At 46.2% G+C, this 20,071-nt stretch overlaps 2 protein-coding genes across 2 annotated transcripts in view; one reads left to right on the forward strand and one right to left on the reverse strand.

Annotated features, from left to right (window-relative positions):
* The window catches only part of LOC120842550 (A disintegrin and metalloproteinase with thrombospondin motifs 16-like), a 197,089-nt gene that overhangs the window by 152,637 nt on the left and 24,381 nt on the right, over positions 1-20,071 (forward strand). The window contains exons 10-11 of the mRNA XM_040213686.1: positions 6,737-6,848; positions 8,757-8,924. Coding sequence (XP_040069620.1) covers positions 6,737-6,848; positions 8,757-8,924 — 280 coding nt within the window. The remainder of the gene's footprint in view (positions 1-6,736; positions 6,849-8,756; positions 8,925-20,071) is intronic.
* Positions 13,250-15,062, reverse strand: LOC115318756. Its single transcript, XM_029978476.3, has one exon. The coding sequence runs from the start codon at positions 15,045-15,047 to the stop codon at positions 13,875-13,877; it is 1,173 nt and encodes a 390-aa protein (XP_029834336.2). The 5' UTR covers positions 15,048-15,062; the 3' UTR covers positions 13,250-13,874.

Raw genomic sequence — 20,071 nt, forward strand, 5'->3', positions numbered from 1 at the left:
AGGACTACTTGAAGGCTGAATTATGTCGTCGTTCAGCATCTATTGAACTTGCTCCTGGATCACCTGCCTTTTTTTTAACGGAGACTCTGTATGGCGATCAATGCACAGGGCGCGCGTCGTCCTCGGTAACGATGCAGTGCTTCGCAACGGCGGTTTGGCGCTCATTCGACGACGTCGCAAAGCACTCACGGTATTCAGCGAGGAGGTTAATCAGCTGACTTCGTTTCGGGCCCGGGAGCTTAGGGTGAATGTCGAGCTGCGCTGGCGACGTACTGTCTTGCTGAGGTGGCGGGGATTTGCCAGTAATGGCGGCGATTTCGGCGGAGCTCTGGAGTTCCTTGACGTGGCCAACGGCTGCACCTTTCGTGACGTGTTGTAATTCGTTCCGGAAGTTCGTCACGAAGACCAACGTGCGGCCATTCTGAAGTTCAGCTACTCCTCTCGTGACGCCTATTCCTCTTCCTAGAAGCAACTGGAGGCTCCCCTCGAGCAGAACTTCGCCGCAGAAAGCTTCGGTGATCCCGACAGGCACGAAAACACGGACCGCGGATGACGTCGCTTTGGGCTTTTTCGGTGGTGAAACAGGATTTCGCAGAGTTAGCCGCTTTGCTCCGAGGTCGATGACGGCGCCATACTCGCAAAGAAAGTCCATTCCGAGAATAACGTCCCTCGAACAGTCTTGCAGAACGACGAACTTGACAGGGCACGTCTTACCATAAATCTCGACGCGAGCAGTGCATCTGCCGATGGTGTAATGAGGTGTCCTCCCGCGGTTCTTATTTGTGGTCCATCCCACGGCATCATGACTTTTCGAAGGCGGCGGGAGAGCCTCCCACTCAAGACTGAGTAGTCTATGCGTCGAGGCCATCGATAACAACGTTTAGGTTGTTGGACACCGATGCAGGAGCGTCGTTGTGATGCGTAGCGTCGGGAGAGTGGGAGCGCTCTGTCGTTCTTGGAGGCTGTCTACGTCAGTCGTCTTCGGCAACTGCACCTCCAGGGGTTAAAGCGCCTAGTTTCTCCGGCGAGGAGCGAGGGGTGACAGGCTTTCACGTCGGGGTCGGTGAATCGGCGAAGCTGGACGTCGGGGCGACGGCGACCGGAACTCTCGGCGGGACGCAGGCTCGGGCGACTGAGGTCGTCGCAGGTACTCGTCGATCTCCCTAGGGCGTTCACCATAACGGGGGCGTGGGTCGTTCGGGTGGAATCCTTGCAGCGCGAGTCCTCGGTAGGGGCATCGACGGTAAATGTGGTCGGCTTCACCGCAGTGATAGCAGAGGGGTCGTCGATCCGCTGTCCTCCACGTGTCGGTTTTCCTTGGCGCCGGCTGGTCTCGGTGGTCGTACTGACGTTTAACGTCGTTGCGTCGGGGGTACGCCTGCGTTGGTGAGTCTCGTCGTGGCGCCGCCCGGTAATGCTGAACAGCTGGCGGCGGCCGTCGGGCCACTGCGGCATAGGTCAGCGTCGGCTCATCCGCTACTGCCACGGTGATAGGGGCATCCTTACTTAACGCTCGCTGAACCTCGTCCCGAACAACCTCGGCAATTGAGACTGAGGCCGGGCGCTCAGCAGTCGGCAGAAACTTCTTACTCTCCTCCCGGACGACGTCGCGAATAAGCTCTCGAATACCCGGGATGCCGTGGACGAGGTCACAAGGGGACTGCGGAACCGCGTTGACGCCGGGTAGCCTCTGGTAGTGGCTGGCTCGGGTTTGCAGAGCACGCTCGATGTTCGTCGCCTCCGTGACAAATCGTTGAACGGTCGTCGGTGGGTTGCGTACAAGTCCACTAAAGATGTCGTCATTCACGCCAGCATTCTTTTCCTCGGTGGCCTGAGGGTTGGCGCGGGAGCTCAGACGAAGGATGTCTTCCACAAAGCTCGTGACACTTTCATTGGGGTCCTGGGTTCTGGATTGCAGCAGGTCGTCGGCCCTCTCTCTCCGGTGTTGACTGAGAAATGTTGCCTTCAGCTGGCTCTTGAAAACATCCCACGATGTCAAAGAAGGCTCTTGATTTTCGTACCAGTACCTGGCAGTTCCTTCGAGCGAGAAATACGCGTTTCGCAGACGCTGCTCGTCGGTTCAGCCATTGTCGCGGGCGACACGTTCGTACCGGTCAATCCAATCCTGGACGTCTTCGTAAAGTTCACCATGGAAGGGGGCAGCCGTCCGCGGTGCCACGGGCAGGTAGATGACGGGAGAAGCGGCGGGGGCTTGCGACTGGTTGGCCATCATCGTCTTCTTCGGCTTGGGCTTGTCCAGCAGCAAACCGTACTCAGGACCCTCTCCCTTGGTGCGGCGGCTGATCCGAGTTTCAGGTTCCGCGTTGAGTGGTCTTCTCACTGGGCTTGGAATCGGACTTGCACTGCGGGCTTTTGGAGGGGAATGCTGCACGGACCTGCGTTACCCAGCACCTCCACCAAATTTCACGAATGACAACGAATGAGGTGATGAAAACTGAAGAAACTAAACGTTGAATAGGCGAACTTGTGCCCAAAAACAAAAAGTTAACAGAAGATAACAGAGAGGATCGCGGGCGTCGAAGTCGGCGTAACAGCAAAGTCAAACGCTGGGGCGAGACTGACTCCGCTCGCCTTGCGGAGTCCCTTGTGTACCCTCATAGGTTTCTGGATCATTCGACGTAGAGCTTTCGGTGCGTAGAACATTCGAAACTTAATCAGACGGGAATGTTCTTGACCTAACGAGAATGCCAAGTTGAAAGTATGAATAAAGACACAGTCCGTTGGCTGGGGAATCGAACCTACACCTTCCGCGCGACAGCCAAGCGCGGTAACCACTCGGCCACGCATGCGCTTGCTAGCCGACGCGCATGGCATTATACCAATAGCGCACTTGGCCGCAGGTGACGTGAAAGGGCGAAGACAAGGCCGTTGTCCTTCAAATTTTTTAAACACCAACGAACGAAGGAGGGCTACTTGGGGGCTATGGCGATTGGAAGAGTAAATGCCTGGCGACGATAGTACTATCTTTCCGCGTATAAAATTTTCCGCAACAATCTAGCTAGATTTTGAACGAGAGGGGCACTAACCGATAGAGTTGTAAGAAATGAATATCCAAATCTCGAAGCAAGCAATGATTTTCGTTGTACCGCTCGACAATAAATCACATCGAGAAAATTTCGGCTAGCTTAAGACCGAGACATTGCGCCAGCCACAACTCGATTACAACACTTGTGTCACGTGGTAAAGTGCGGGTTAATAGAATGTGAAAGTATACTGCGCACTGACGTAGTCAAACGAAAATACATATAATTGATAAGAATCCTCGAGTTTTTGTCTGAATAAATACCTGAAGGAGTATCAGAATAAAACTCCACTATACCCTCTGATCGTCAAGAGCAAGAGTTACATGCCGGTGACGTCAGCACATAATTTCCAAAATATTTATCATCCTATGGCGTGAGTGGCACAGATCAGAAAGCTTACAACATACTATCTAGTCGCGGTGTATTAGTTACATCCTGCTCAGATTTTAAAAAAAAAAAGTGAAACTTTGCTTAAACAGAGAAATTCTGCTACAGAGGTCCTCGCGATGCTTGAGGAGGCATAGGGTAATGAAGGTATAGGAAGAACTAAGATTTTGAGCGGCACCAAAGTTTAAAAACGGGTAGAACTTTGATGGAGGACTAGTAGAATTATAAATGGCTAGCGGCCACCCCCTCCCCTTCTTCCCTGTACAGAAAAACCAAAAGTAAATCACTTGTCTGCGCTGATCGACATCAAATTGAAGTGCGTCATTGACATAAGTTCTTATTTCAGACTGGTGAAGCTCAAAAAAATATCGTAGGTAATATTAATGTGCATCTTATTGCGCGATAGAAATTGGCTACGGCACGATGACACACGCACCCGTGTACCCACAATACCATCAAGATGAAAGTTGTTTGGGCAGTGAACAGATAAGGGTCACTGGCATTCTCCACAGTCAACACTTGGGTGCTAGGTTTCATTTTCTTTTTCCAAAATGACACTGTGTCTGAAGTATTTGGCGAATCATATGCGGAATTTGGATGTTCGGCTAAAAATCAAGTTCTATATCACACGGTTCAATGCAGCGACTTTCAGGGGGCGCTTATAGCGTGACGGTCGTAAAGTCCCTTATAATTTGTTTTACAAGTAGCAACAACCATTACAAATGACAATGCAGATTCTACTGGAACAGAATGGGGTCATTCAGTCCAGTCTTCTGCTGTGCGCCGCTATTCGCTTTCTGAACTCTGCACCGTTACGTAGTCGGCGCTTCAAAGAATATCGTTACTGGTAGGAAGATCTTAACCAGGAACCAATGCGATCGCGGTAAGATCACACAGGCGAAGCCTAAAACAATTTATTGAAGGGGGCGAAAATTGTATATAAGTTAGGTGAGTGTTATATCTTGATAAGCATGTTCGCCCTCTGACAGCACTTAGTATTTACTAATTCATTTACAACATATTGAAAACAATCGCAAGTACCGGATTCGATAAAAGGCTAGAATCCGGGAATGTTTTAGTGCTATCTATAGCAATGCTATATATTCACCAAGCTTCCACGTGTATATGGTGACAACAGGCCTGAAGGTGAACATGAAATCGTGGGCCACTTCCCCTGGCACCATCATGGAGCACCAGCCGTGTTCATTTACATGCCTTATCTCACGCCCCACCACGCTTGGTTCGCGAAGCACACACAGCACGGTCCACGTTTCAAGGCAGTAGAGAGTTAAGAAACACCTCTGCATAGCCGATCGGTACGAATACGATCGCAAATGACGTGTGTAAAAACGAGTACACGGTTCATTCACAAGAATTCTACACCGCTGCGACAAAAAAAGACGAAGAGGCTGGAAATACGATCGAGGAGATGTGTGGGTGCGTACCTGGGGACTGATGCATAAAGATTTTGCCGAGGAAGATCTTAAGAAGGAGAATCAAACGAAAAAGAAAAAGCCCTTAGACGTACGTTTGTCAGAGGTTCATAAACCTCTGAAATGTCCGAGGTCTTAACTTCCTCTGGGAGCCAAGGGGGCCGAGACCCCTTCTTGCGGTACATGGAGTTCTGGGCTCAAGCAATTGGAAATTTTGCTTTTTCTCTTCTTAATATTTATAACGTTTAGTGTCACACCATAAGGCAATTAAAACACTCATTCACCTTCTTTTTACATTTATTTTATGTGTCTCCTCGGTGCCTGCAGTGGCAGCTCCGTGAAAGAAGTTGCGAAAGCATTTTATAGCTTCCTATCGTTGCTGCGTTTTTTTTTCCTTTTTGGAAATTATCTTTTTTTTTGTATAAAAAAGTGCACATTCTTACCCTTTTGCAGACCTTTGTATTATGTTACAAAAACTCTAGCCAGTCATTCGTCGCTGACTCCGTCGAGAAGCATGTATGTAGCACACACAAACAGTAGTAGTCTATCGGTAGTAGTCTATACAATGGGCCCAACCGACCGCTACCGATCGTAAGTACTCTGACTCACGCTATGGTAGGGACACGAGGCAGTGCTTAGAGATTGAAGACTCTGTTCTTCATAACATGTAAGTCGAGTTTTAGTACTTGCTTTTGTTTTATCGAAAAGAAAATTGCAGCAGAAGTATGAAAAAAAATAGTCACCTGACAAGTAAGCTCGCCGAGGCGCTACAACAATCGCCAAGGAGACACGAAGATTTAAAAAAAAATCTGAACGTGAATTCACATTTAGAACTTCGCATCCCAAACCTCTCGACAACCAACCCAATTTTTGTATTATGATTTTTGAACCCTGATACGGAAGAATTCGTACAGATAGCGCCTCAAACTCAGGTGAACATCTATGCGTGGCTTTTATACGGAACTCCCTAGACCACCCAAGACGTCGCCTCTCCCCAAAATATACAAGCGATAAATTCCCCATCATAAGGTTGAGATTGTGATTCATGCGCACCACCTCTCCTGCACTTCGGCCATCTTTTCCCTTTTAGAGCGCAGCTCTTAGGGGCCCGTTTCAGGCTTGAGCGGCGTCGCCGTAACGGCGAGGTCACGTGACTCCACCCCATGGTCACGTGACCCCCTGAAGTCACGTGACCCCCTGAAGTCACGTGACCCCCCTGAGGTCATGGGAACGGCTGAGGTTACGTGACCCCCTCCCCCGAGGTCACGTGAACACCCTGACGTCACACTACCGCCCTGAGGTAACGTGACCTTAAGGAGTCACCTATCCCGCAGTACGCTTCCATCCTACTCAAGAGCTGCGCTCTAACCGGCAATACAAGGATTTTTTTAAACGACTTTCCTTTTTTTCTCTTCTAGTTCTCGACAACCAATCCAAATTAGCATATCAAACTTTTCAGGGGGTTTATGATACTATTTTAGAAATACAAGCTTAGGACCTTTTCGTGTTTAGTCAATTTTTGTTTCTTACGTTCTTACTCGGCAAATCATTTGCTGGTTGCTCCTCAAGTATGCGAATAGGCTTAAATGTCAGTCATACAGACACTAAGACCTGTTTTGCCAAGCTAAATTGCATTTTCGTCATTGAAATGACGACGCGTTTTTGCGCTCGTTGATTGTTGATTGTTTCCGTGCCGATTTAAGATGCGCGACGTTTCCCTAAAACTCTCTATTATCAGTAAAGAGCTGTTGGCAACCGCGTCTTGTCTTTCGATTGGATCGCGAGTGTACGCAACAAAGTAATAAAAGTAGAATGCTAGTACTTTCAAAAGTTCTATTCTGACAAAATCTGAATATTGTTTTTCTATTTCAGGGCAGGCTCGTCTCGGTGGCGTTCGCAATGCCAATTACAGCATTCTAATGGTGGAGGACGTCCCCATGTCGTTTGGAATGGTGAGCCTCTTGCCACACGAACTGGGACATGCGTAAGTTTAACTAAGGAGCTTGTCGTCTGTTGAGAGAAATAACTAAAATGTCCATTCCTTTTTAGCAGGGAATGTTGAAACTCTGCACTTCTAATCGGTGCTGATACGATCGGAGATACAAAACTCCGATATTACCCGGAGGTTTGTATCTACGATACGGATCTCCGAATACGGTCCGAAATGTGTGCCTCGGGTTGTGTCCGAGATACAGATCTCGGATTGTGTCCCAATATTCAACATTCCCCCATTGGTACTTTATATGGCAAATAAACCTTACTGATATCAAATAAAACAGTTAAATGTTCATTCCCGCCACTTTTTAAGCATTATGTAATACTCCATATCGTAGTTTTATTCTTCAATAAACTTTGTTGCTTTGTCTGTAATTCTGAACATAGCAATTGCCACACTTTGGTTTTAAGCAATTGAAAATGTAAATGCTTAGTCTTTCGTTCACTACATAATGATTCAAAAATAATTAGGTAACTCAGATATTTTGGTTGCTGTCTGTGGTAATCTATTTAACACTGAAAGCACTTCGTACGTCTCTCAAAATGTCAAAATAAAATAAAATTGTTCTCTACGTACTGGAGGCATATAAGCAGAGCAACACTACTCTGAATATAAAAGCGTATCAAATGTATATGTACCTAATTAATTCACATAGCTTATAATAAATCAGCATGAATTGAATATACAAAAATAGGAATACACAACTTTCAGAGAACAAAGCGGGCTATATGTGTGTGACATCGGCATTAGATTCCTCTCGTGCAAACCGTTAAGGCTGAATCGCCAGAGAGAGAGAGAGAGAGGGAGAGAGAGAGAGAGAGAGAGAGAAAGAGAGAGAGAGAGAGAGAGGTTTCATTGACTCTGCACGAGGCTGCACATGCATTTATGTTCGGTTGCGCTCTCTTCATCGCGATCAGCTCACTTCATGAATGACAACGTCTCTCTAATATAATTAAACCGTTTAATATACTACCCATAAATCCACTTTATTTTCTATTACTGTTCTTATAAAGATCGCGCAGTGGCTTATTTTTAGAAGCATCGTTTATCAACTATGCACCAGCTAACACATATCAACCATACCTAAGTAATTTTTCATCGTTACAACTTTTCTGTAAAAGAAAAATAATAAGAGGTGATACTGCGTATAACCTGAGACGGATTCGATTCTCGGCAACAAAATATGTACAACATTAGGTCGAACAAAGCGGAAGGCACCAAATCTTAGATCTCCTAAAGCAACACCCGCACATTTTGTTTTTCATTTTGCTAAAACCAAAGATTTGTAATCCTTAAAAAATGCTAATATATTTGGAACATAAATGTGAATATTGCTTTAACATTCCTAGCATCTTTCTTTTCTACTCTGGTGTTCTGTATGTGTGTTGCCATGCCAAACCTGTGTGGCGTACGGACACTTTTTTCATGTGTTTCATTTACCTCCTGCCAACCCACGAAATATGTTATAAATACAAATTCAATATTTCAAAGTTTGGGGGTCGTAAATTGTGCGTACAGGTGATGTTTAGATAATTGATTCTACACAGAAACAATTGTAAGTAGCCATGAAAATATACGATCTGTATTTCGATACACAAAACTGAGGACATAAAATTTACCGTAATTTTCTTTTGTGATTTGTAAAAAGAGAGATATTGGAGCTTGGTCTTTTTTATACTTGAGAGAACTTCTACTGAAAACTATGGGGTCAAATTGGGAAAGTAATGAACCCTACAGTTAATCGGCCACTGGTCACTAGCAGTGAACCATCGAATTAAAGGAGGGAAAAAAGCGATTCACACAGAGAAAGAAGGAGGTAGACCGGTGTATGAAGGGGTAAAGTGCACTCCAGCGAAAAATAATAAGGATATCAATTTTTACTTCCTAATATTGCAGTCTTGGGGCGCCTCACGATGGAAAAACATATACGTGGAATAAATATCTTCCGCCAAGAAACAACTGCCGCAAAGTTAGAAGGAATGACCACTTCATTATGCATCCTTCAGAGCCCGGAAATCGAAAGTTCTCGAATTGTTCCAGGGAACATATGACTGCATTTATGTCGTAAGTATTGAATCACAAATTTTATAATATTAAGCATGATAAGGTTTGCTTTGAGCCTGGTACAAAACGTTTACCCATAACGTGACAGGAAGGTGGATGTTGCGTGCTTGGTGCACCACCAAGCACGCAACTTGTTGCTTGATTCCGTTTTTTTTTTCTTTTCCTTTCTTGAATAGCAGCTGAACGTAGAGAAAAAGCGAAGGAGAGTAGAACGCAAGGAACCACACTGCTGGTGCTTCTGTGTTTTCTCTATATTCAGCTGGTGTTCAAGGAAGCATGTCAAACCAACCGGCACAGCTCCCGGCCGTTTTCTTTGCATGTGGCCATGGCGGGAACTGTGCTCATGCGACGATAGATGAACCGAAGACTGTTCTACGTAGAATGTAGGTTCCAATACACAGTTAGCTTAGTAAAAACGAAGTACATACATTATACAATTTATTTGGGTAGAGAAGACGGGACGCCATTAGTACATATTGTTGCAGAATTAAATACAACTGGCACAATAGTGCGAGAATATTAGCAATCCGATACACGTATCAAGGTGTTCACTAAGTAGAAAAGCATAGGGGAACTTACGTGATGCCCTCTAATTTCCAAATTATAGTTTGTGCTGACCAAACCATCACTAGAGCGACCCGGCTGTAGCACACAGTAAAGGGGGGGGGGGGGGGGAGGCGCCCGGCTGACTAGGAGCTGTGGTAAAGCAAAATTTGTCGTCCAACGAGTGACCCGTCCGTGTGGTCGGCTCGTTTGTCTTCTGTTTGCTTTCACAAGTTTTGCAAGATTACGTTTGTAGACAGATCCACTCGGCTAGAGAAAGCACCTTTTCTTCACGCGCCGTTCGGGAAAATACCGTATTTCCATGTATTCCGGAGTTCGGTCTATTAGGTTGTCACCAATGCTGCGTGGACTAGACAATTTCTGTTAGCTGTTGTCATTCCATAGCGTATCCCCCTAGCTCCGTGGTGTCGAAGGCTACACGACCAACCTAAACTTGGGAAAGCGGAAGTTCAGGACATCATGACCGCAACATGGGCGAATCATTATCGCTACTGAAGGTGCCAGCTGAACTTATAAAAGTACACGAGAAGAGGGAGGGCGAAAAGAGTACAAACTCAACAGCAGAGTGTTTGTCTTCTTTTTAGGGGCGAGGCTCCTTAGGGGCTAGCCATGTCCGTATGTCCGTCCGCCGTCCGGCGTGCCCCTGCTCGTGAGTTCAGCAGCGAGAGCAAGAAAAAAAAATGAAAAAAAGCGTCCGACGTGCCTCTGCTCGTGAGCTCACGAACAGGAGCTCACGAGCTCCTGCTCGTGAGTTCAGCAGTGAGAGCGAGAAAAGAAAAGATGAAAAAAAAATCAAAAAAGAAAAAGAAGAAAAAAAAAAACAGGGGGCTCTGAGATGCCATCCCATCTGTCTTTTTAAGAAAAGAAAAAGAAAAAACGACACATTCTTCTACTCATAGAGTTATTATAATGTACGCTAGAGGTTCAACTGGCGCTAGTGTCTATGCAACTTCCGTGACGCAAATTGAAGCAGAGAGCAACCAGTCTACTTTTGCGGTGCTCCATGTGCATTCCTCTGAGAAAACGCGCGTGCATTTTGTCTTTTCGCCGAAAAATAACACGGAACACTTTGGTCATTTGGGTTGTACCGAATAGTATGTACCTTGATTAACACTGTAAAAGTGTAATTGCTTTAGTTAGCGCATTTTTGTTCATAAGTGAATGAAGTTTAACTTCGCTATATTTCAGTCCCAAACGTGTGTTCCGCATCAGTTGTGTAAAAACAAGCGACGATTTAAAGCAAAATTACAATCTAAAGGAATATAAAGTGTGTTCAAGGCTTGCCAGCATTCCGGTGACGCTTATATATTGATAATATGCCAGTCCTGTGACTATATAAAAATGACCCCGTTGTGCATGAGCAGATTTATTTATTTATTTATTTATTTCCAATACTACTAACCCCATTCGGGGTTGTTGTAGGGTGGTACAGTTTGAGATATTACAAGCAGAAAAATAATATTCAACACACAATTTGCAGGTAAATATTCAAAGCAAATATAGAAGTCGCGAATGAAAAATTAGTAAACAACTTCAATACAATAGATACACTGCACTTTTAAAAACAGCATAAAATGTTAGTTTATGATGAAAAGTGGGCATCTACGTAATCGAGGAAGATTTCAATAGAAGAGGAATGAACAACGTTTTAGGCAGGTGGTTCCATTCGTTAATGGTTCGGGGAAAAAAAGAGAATTTAAAGCAGTTATTATGAGCGACGTCTTCCTCGTAAAGCTTGCCATGGTTGTACCGTGTTAATCGTTTGCTTGTATGGATAAGATAATTTTCTTTTGGTAGGTTGAAATGATCGTTGGCTAATTCGTATAGAAATTTAAGTCTAGCTGTTTTTGCTCTTTTTTCTAAAGAGGAGAGACCCAGTTGCCTGCAAAGTTCAGAGGGAGAGACGTGCCTACTATACTTATTGCAAATAAACCTCGCGGCCATTCTCTGAACTCTTTCTATCTTATTGATGCCGGAGACTGTGTGGGGAAACCAGACGACGTTGGCGTACTCGAGCATAGGACGTATTAAAGTTTTCTAGGCTAGTAATTTAGTGGCAGGAGATGCAAATTTTAAGACTCGTTTAAGGAAACTCAGTTTGTTTAGAGCTTTATTAGTTGTGGAGTGAATGTGTGAGTCCCAACGTAAATTTTGACTTATATTGAGGCCGAGGTATTTGTATTCACCGACTTGTTCCAAGAGGTTATTGCCTATCTGGTAAGGAAAGGAGTATTGTTGTCTTTTATTGGTTATGGTCATAAATACAGTTTTATTCGAATTTATTTCCATCTGCCAGTCGTGGCACCAATTTATGATGTGTTGAAGCGCATTATTTAGGTGAATCTGGTCATTTGGGTTATTTATTTGTGAGTAAAGTATGCAATCATCAGCAAAGAGGCGAATTTTTACGTTCACATCTTTGACCAGGTCATTTATGTATATTAGGAACAAAAAAGGTGCCAGTACTGATCCCTGGGGGACTCCCGATGAAACTTTGCCTTTGAATGATGAGTCCGCATTAAGTGCTACGTACTGGTAGCGATCTGAAAGGTAGTCTTCAATCCACCTGAGAATTTTTCCTGCTCCTAGTATAGATTCTAGCTTAAACAATAGCTTTGGGTGAGATACCTTGTCGAAGGCTTTTGACAGATCGATGAATATGGCGTCAACCTGTCCTCTATTGTTTATGACAGTGGAAAAATCGTGAACGCTTTCAACAAGTTGCGTCACTGTTGAAAGGTGACGTCTGAAACCGTGCTGATATGGAGTAAGTATTTGATTATTCTCGATGTGGGTGGAGACATGGTTCAGAACAATGTGTTCGAGCAATTTACAGCAAGTTGAGGTAAGGGAGATGGGCCTGTAGTTCGCAAATTCGTTTTTGTTTCCAGACTTATGAATGGGGATGACTTTCGCTAACTTCCAGTCTTTAGGAAGTTGCCCTTTGTTAAGTGATTGTGTAAATATTATAACAAGATATTTTGTTACCCATTCGGCATATCTTTTTAGAAATTCATTTGGTATATCGTCCGGCCCAGCACTTTTTTTTGTGTTCAGGTTGAGTAGAAGAGATAAGATACCCTGTTCGGTAATTACAACATCATTTACAGCCAAGACTGGAGAATTGGACGCGAATGAGGGTGCATTACCATTATCTGTTGTAAAGACCGAAAGAAAATAATCATTGAAGGCTTTTGCAAGATTTGCTTTGTCACCGAAGAGCGTTTCTAGACTCGATTTGTTTTTTGGGTTGACATAGTTCCAGAATTTGACGGGTGAAGATTGAATAAACGATTGGAGAGTGATATTGAAAAAATTGTATTTAGCCGACTTGATTTTTTGTCCAAGATCGCTGTTGAGTAATGCCATTTTGTTCTTATTTAGAAGAGTTCTGGTTTTCTTTGCCTTCTTACGAAGCCTATTTATTTTGCGCTTTACATGGATGATTTCTCGCGTTATCCAAGGGTTTTTCTTAATTCGTTTAGTTCGTTGTGGAATAAAACATGAGACACACGTGTTAACTGCCGTTTTGAATTCGTTCCAAAGCATATCAACAGTGTTACGGTCGCTCTTGGACAGTAGAAGAAAGTTATCGAAGTGTGTATCAAAGAAGTCGAGCACGCCAACGTCATCTGCTCTGTCAAAGTTCAGAACCTTACAAGTCTGGGGATTGCCAGAAGTTGGGATGTTCGTTTTGAAGCAGCACAAAACCATCTCATGATCAGATATGTCATTTAAAACTTCTACGCTGTGTTCATCTTTCAGGAAATGATCGGTGACAAAGACGAGATCGAGCATTGATTGCGACGTTCCCTGAATACGGGTATTTTCAGTAACTATTTGGGTGAGGTTATAATGAAAACATAGATCTGTAAGGATATCTGCGCCGAGAGATGATTTTGTACATTTCGATAGAGAGGACCATTCTAAGGAAGGTAGATTGAAGTCACCTGCAATTATAATCTTACTGCTCACATTAATATTATCATTGATATAACTATACATACTTTTGAAAAACCCTGAAGTGGAAGTGGGAGGTCTATAGAGAACAAGTATATAGCAGCACGTATTTTTATAAGCAATTTTACAACACAGGCACTCAATTTCTGGGCAATCGGGTAAGGGGGTACATACAATGCCATTTTTTACAAGAATCGCTACTCCACCACCGCGAGAACCTCTATCCTTGCGCAAAATCGTATAGTTTGGGGGCGTGATTTCACAGTCAAGAATGCTGTCTGATAGCCAAGTTTCTGTCATTGCTATAATATCAGGTTGGGTATTCAAAACAGCAGCTTCAAGTTTATCAGTTTTATTTACGATGCTTCGCGCGTTTAGGTTTAGTAATCGAAATTCATATACACGGTTGACTTGAGTAGGGCTTGGTCACGTACTGGGATTCCGGGTTTCCTCAGATATGGGAACCTTATCGTTTATGGCCTCATTCCAAATGTATACTGTGCCATTTATCTTAATTTTGTCATAGGTAAGCGTGACCTTATCACCAGCAAGTTTATTTGATTTCGAGCTATCAAGTAATTTTTTTCTAATGCCCTGAATTCGCTTTGAGTAGTCTTCACTAATCGAGAGTCGTTCATTTTTCAATTTATTGCAGTTGCGTAAAATATTCAATTTATCTTTAAAGTTTACGAGTCGAAATATTACTGGACGGGTTTTGCCATGAGCTGGCCTCCCAAGGCGATGTATGCGATCGATTCCATTAATCTTTACATTTAGTTTTCCACCAAGAATCTCTTTAGTTACTCTATCCTCGAGGGTGCTACTCTCTTCGTTAGGTAGTTCAGAAAGACCAAAAATAATTAGATTGTTTCTTCTGCTACGGTTCTCTAAATCATCAATTTTGTTCGAGAGTGATGTGATGGTGGCTTCGAGGCGGTTGGTCTTGTCGCAGTTTTTGTTCACAACGGACCTGAGTTCTTCAAGGCCTTCGAGGCGCGATTCTATTTTCTCTAGTCTCGATGTTGTCGCAGCCTGGCTCAGTTTAATTTCCTTAATGTCGACCGAGATATTAGTTAACATTTCCATCATCGCTGCCCTGTCAGGACCGGGATTGGTCTCTATATCTCCGCACAGCATGAGCAAATCAGCAAATCGTGCACGCATTTCACGCAACAAGGCAAAACAGGTCCGTGGGCACGGCAGCAAAAAAAGACAAAGGTTGTTGCTACGGTAACAGAAAGGATAGCGTTTTCCTACCTGTGCAATGAACACGAAGCTGTTAACGACTGTCATCTTGGCGATGCCACCGTGCCCACAGTGGAGTGCAGATCGGGGGTGGTCTTTTATACTTGGCAGCGCTGGCGCTGAGGCAGCCGATGTCGATGGCGATGTGAATCTTGAGAATTCCAGGTTTTCGTTGAAGGTCCACCGAAGAAAATTTCGGTCTGTATGAGTCGCTGTTTCCTTGTTATCAGCCGTGATGATGCGCTCAGCTCGATGAATCGCCGCCGGACAGCTTTTGACGGCGTCACCGGCCCAGTGCGGCGGCAGAAGCAGCAGTACCTGTGCAATGAACACGAAGCTGTTAACGACTGTCATCTTGGCGATGCCACCGTGCCCACGAACATTCAAAAAGTAGATAAGAACATTCAAAAAGTAGATAATAAAGTCCGTGGGCTATTAAAGGTGTCTCCTTGTATTGCTTTCTCTGCCGGGCAGCTTTTATCGGGCACTTGTTCTCAAAAGATTTCGAGTGTGCGGGTGATATTTCGAACGTAGAACGAGCAGCTTCGCTCAGAGCAGAAAGAATAAAGCGTTATATTACTTATTCAAAATCGGAATAGACTACGTGACCTTCAACTTATTTTTATCGTACATGCACGGGTAGTTACTGATCCACTGTTACTGCGTAGTTCTCGCCGTCCCCCTTAATTTCCAAATATACTTCGTTCATTTGGCACGTATATCCCTCATGCTGAAAAGCGCCGACGTAGTGTTCGCGCTAACAGTGCCCGACAGTGCACATAAATGCACGCACGGAGCCATTAAAGCACCGTTTTTAATGTGATCAATTTGAAAGAAAAACGCCGGAACTGACCAATTATTTTGTCGGTCGGACTGAGAAGTTTTCCAAGCTACCTAGTCTGTAAGAATTATTTGGGATATTTGCTCTTACGATCGGGCGCTGAGAGAAAATGCACTCACTTTTTTGCCCATAGAAATCCATTACCGGAAGTCAATTTTCGACTGTTTGCTGTCTGCTTCAATTAGCGTCAGCACACTAGCGCCACTTGAACCTCTAGCCTACATTATAATAACTCTATGCTTCTACTGACATGAATGAAAACGGCACCATCAGCACTACCTATGGCCAAAATCAGTATCAAGAAAAAGAAGAAAAAATGAGTACGGGGTTCTGGAGTTGCCATCCCATCTGTCTTCTTAAAAAAGAAAAAAAAAGAAAACCACACATTCTCCTACTGACATGAATGAAAACGGCACCATCAGCACTACCTATGACCAAAATCAGTATCAACAAAAAGAAGACAAAAAAGAGTAAGGGCTTCTGGAGTTGCCATCCCATCTGTCTTTTTAAAAAGAAGAAAAAAGAAGAAAACCACACATTATACTACTGACATGAATGAAAACGGCACCATCAGCACTACCTATGACCAAAATCAGTAACATCAGCACCACCTGAGCTTCGCCCCAATCAACATCATTCACCACGTGGAGATGCGGTATTTTTATTTTTTTCTTCTTCAATTCAGTACGGTTTCGGTAATGACGTGCTCGCCCCGTCCGTCATTCGGCTGGACGGCGGAAGGTCCTTTGCGGCCCCGAATTCGCACACTTACAACAACCTCGGCCGTTGCGTTCCCGCTTGCAGCAGATTTCGGGAGGCCCACTGAGTGAGTATGTTCTGAGTCATAACGTACTCGGCGCGTCCGCCGTTGGGGTGGACGGCGGATGGTCCTTTAGGACTCCGAATTCTCCTGCTTGATTACACCGTTACCCCCTTCTTGCTGCAGGTCCCGGGAGGCCCGCTGAGTACGGCCTCGGTCATGAGTTACTCAGCGCGTCCGACCTTGGGCAGGACGACGGAAGGTTTTCTGAGGCCCGAGTTCTCACGGTTAGGAGAACCGTATGGGTCCTCTGTTGCAGCGGATCTCCGGAGGCTCGCTAAGTACGGTCTCGTCGTAAATTACTCGGGCGTCCACTGTTGGAGCGGTCATGGGAGGGACCTTCGCGGCCCCGGACTTTCGCGGTTAAGAGAACGCCGTTGCGTCAACTGTTGCAGTGATCTCGGCAGGGACGCTGAGTACGGTGTCGGTCATCAGGTACTCGGCGCGTTTACCCTTGGAGAACACAACCGAAAGTCCTTCTCGTCCCGAGATTCTCACGGATAGGAGAACACCGACGCGTATCCTGCTGCAGTGGATTTCAGGAGGCTCGCTGAGCCCGGTCTCACTCATAACGTTCTCGCCGCGTCCGCCGTTGGGGTGGGCGGCGGAGGGTCTTCTATGACAACGAAGTCTCACGCTTGAGCACCCCGTTACAACCCTTCATGCGGCAGATCTCGACAGGGCCGTGAGTAGGGTCTGGGTCATGAATTACGAAGCGCGTACGACATTCAGCAGGACGGCGGAAGGCTCTTTGCGACCCGGATTCTCACGGTTAAAAGAACGCCGTTGCGTCAACTTTTGCGGTGGATTTCAACAGGGCCGTGAGTAGGGTCTGGGTCATAAATTACTAAGCGCGTCCGACATTGGGAAGGACGGCGGAAGGCTCTTTGCGGCCCGGATTCTCATGGTTATAAGAACGCCGTTACGTCAACTATTGCGGCAGATCTCGACAGGGCCGTGAGTAGGGTCTGGGTTATGAATTACAAAGCGCGTCCGACATTCAGCAGGACGGCGGAAGGCTCTTTGCGGCCCGGATTCTCATGGTTATAAGAACGCCGTTACGTCAACTATTGCGGCAGATCTCGACAGGGCCGTGAGTAGGGTCTGGGTTATGAATTACAAAGCGCGTCCGACATTCAGCAGGACGGCGGAAGGCTCTTTGCGGCCGGATTCTCACGGTTATTAGAACGCCGTTACGTCAACTATTGCGGCAGATCTCGACAGGGCCGTGAGTAGGGTCTGGGTTATGAATTACAAAGCGCGTCCGACATTCAGCAGGACGGCGGAAGGCTCTTTGCGACCCGGATTCTCACGGTTAAAAGAACGCCGTTGCGTCAACTATTGCGGTGGATTTCAACAGGGCCGTGAGTAGGGTCTGGGTCATAAATTACTAAGCGCGTCCGACATTGAGAAGGACGGCGGAAGGCTCTTTGCGACCCGGATTCTCATGGTTATAAGAACGCCGTTACGTCAACTTTGCGGCACATCTCGACAGGGCCGTGAGTAGGGTCTGGGTTATGAATTACAAAGCGCGTCCGACATTCAGCAGGACGGCGGAAGGCTCTTTGCGGCCCGGATTCTCACGGTTATAAGAACGCCGTTACGTCAACTATTGCGGCAGATCTCACAGGGCCGTGAGTAGGGTCTGGGTTATGAATTACAAAGCGCGTCCGACATTCAGCAGGACGGCGGAAGGCTCTTTGCGGTCGGATTCTCACGGTTATAAGAACGCCGTTACGTCAACCATTGCGGCAGATCTCGACAGGGCCGTGAGTAGGGTCTAGGTCATGAATTACAAAGCGCGTCCGACATTCAGCAGGACGGCGGAAGGCTCTTTGCGGCCCGGATTCTTATGGTTATAAGAACGCCGTTACGTCAACTATTGCGGCAGATCTCGACAGGGCCGTGAGTAGATTCTGGGTTATGAATTACAAAGCGCGTCCGAGATTCAGCAGGACGGCGGAAGGCTCTTTGCGGCCCGGATTCTCACGGTTATAAGAACCCCGTTGCGTTAACTATTGCAGTGGATTTCGACAGGGCCATGAGAAGTGTCTGGGTCATAAATTACTAAGCGCGTCCGACATTGACAAGGACGGCGGAAGGCTCCTTGCGGCCCGGATGCTCACGGCTTTAAGAACCCCGTTGCGTCAAGTATAGCGGTGGATCTCGGGAGGCCAAATGAGTATAATCTGGGTTATGAAATTACTAAGCGCGTCCGACCTTGAGCAGGACAGCGGAAGTCTTTTTGCGGCCCGGATTCTCACGTTTATAAGACCCTTGTTGCGTCAACTATTGCGGTGGATCTCGAGAGAGCCGTGTGTATGGTCTGGGGTCATGGATTACTAAGTGCGTCCGACCTTGAGCCTGACGGCAGAAGCTCTTTGCGGCCCGGATTCTCACGGTTATAAAAAAACCCGTTGCGTCATCTATTGCGTTCGATCTCGGGAGGGCCGTGAGTATGGTCTGTGTCATGAATCACTAAGCACTTCCTATCTTGAGCAGGACGGCGGAAGGTTTTTTGCGGCCCGGATTCTCGCGGTTATAAGAAACCCGTTGGGCCAACTATTGCGTTGGATCTCGGGAGGGCCGTTAGTATGGTCTGGGTCATAAATATCTAAGTGCGTCCGACCTTGAGCAGGACGGCGGAAGGCTCTTTGCGGCCCGGATTCTCACGGTTATAAGAACCCCATTGCGTCAACTATTGCGGTGGATCTCGGGAGGGCCATGAGAACGGTCTGGGTCATGAATTACTAAGCACGTCCGACCTTGAGCAGGACGGCGGAAGGCTCATTGCGGCCCGGATTCTTACGGTTATGAGAACCCCGTTGAGTCTCCTATTGCAGTGGATCTCAGGAGGGCCGCTGAGTGCGGTCTCAGTCACGAGGTTCTCGGCGTGCCCGCCGTTGGGATGGATGGCGTAACGTACTTTGCGGCGCCGAATTCTCAAGATTATGAGTAGCCCGTTGCGTTCTCTGCTGCAGTGGATCTCTGGAGGCCCTCTGAGTACAGCCTCGGTCGTAAATTTTTCGGCGCGTCCGCAGTTTGGCGGAAAGCGGTAGGTACTTTGCAGCCCCTATGAGGTGTGCCAATATTAACAATTTCTAGATAGCGAATCGGTAGTAGCCCTATTCGATTCGTTCATCGAATAAAAAAAATATTTTATAAGTTTCAAATGCTTTTGAAGTAATTTCAGAATAGTCATTAAGGTGTCGCTCATTGAGATTCTTTACAGGCGTCCCGCAACGCTCCGGCGAGCTGCCGCACGTGCCGCAGGATGGCAAGGTTATCTTGTGGCACTCCTAGAGTTCCTGTATAAGAACTCTAGGAATTCCTATACAAGAACTCCTGCTTCTTTCAGGAGCCAGAGTTGCGCGTTCATCCCCGTAGCGCCGTCTTTCCAGCACAGCATGTTGATCCTGAACCTCATAGTATCTGAATTCGGCGAATCGCCGCGCCGCGCGTTCGAAGCGCGCGGCTTGCTCAAAAGCAGTTGAACGTACGCCAGGGCGCGTGCAACGTTTACTTTTCTGCAGGGCATTTGTTTCAGATTCTCACGTGATCGGTGTTTGGCGAATAGCTGCGCGGCGGCTCGTGGGAATCAGACGCACAACTCTTGCTCCCGTAAGAAGCCTCTACAGGAACTCTATCTTCTTCTAGGCTATGATCATGATCGTCGGCAGCAGCAGTTTCTCTCAATGCATGCGTTGCTGTTGCCTG

This window comes from Ixodes scapularis, unplaced genomic scaffold (assembly GCF_016920785.2).
Source record: "Ixodes scapularis isolate PalLabHiFi unplaced genomic scaffold, ASM1692078v2 ptg000460l_1___fragment_1__unscaffolded, whole genome shotgun sequence".
Lineage (NCBI taxonomy): Eukaryota > Metazoa > Arthropoda > Arachnida > Ixodida > Ixodidae > Ixodes > Ixodes scapularis.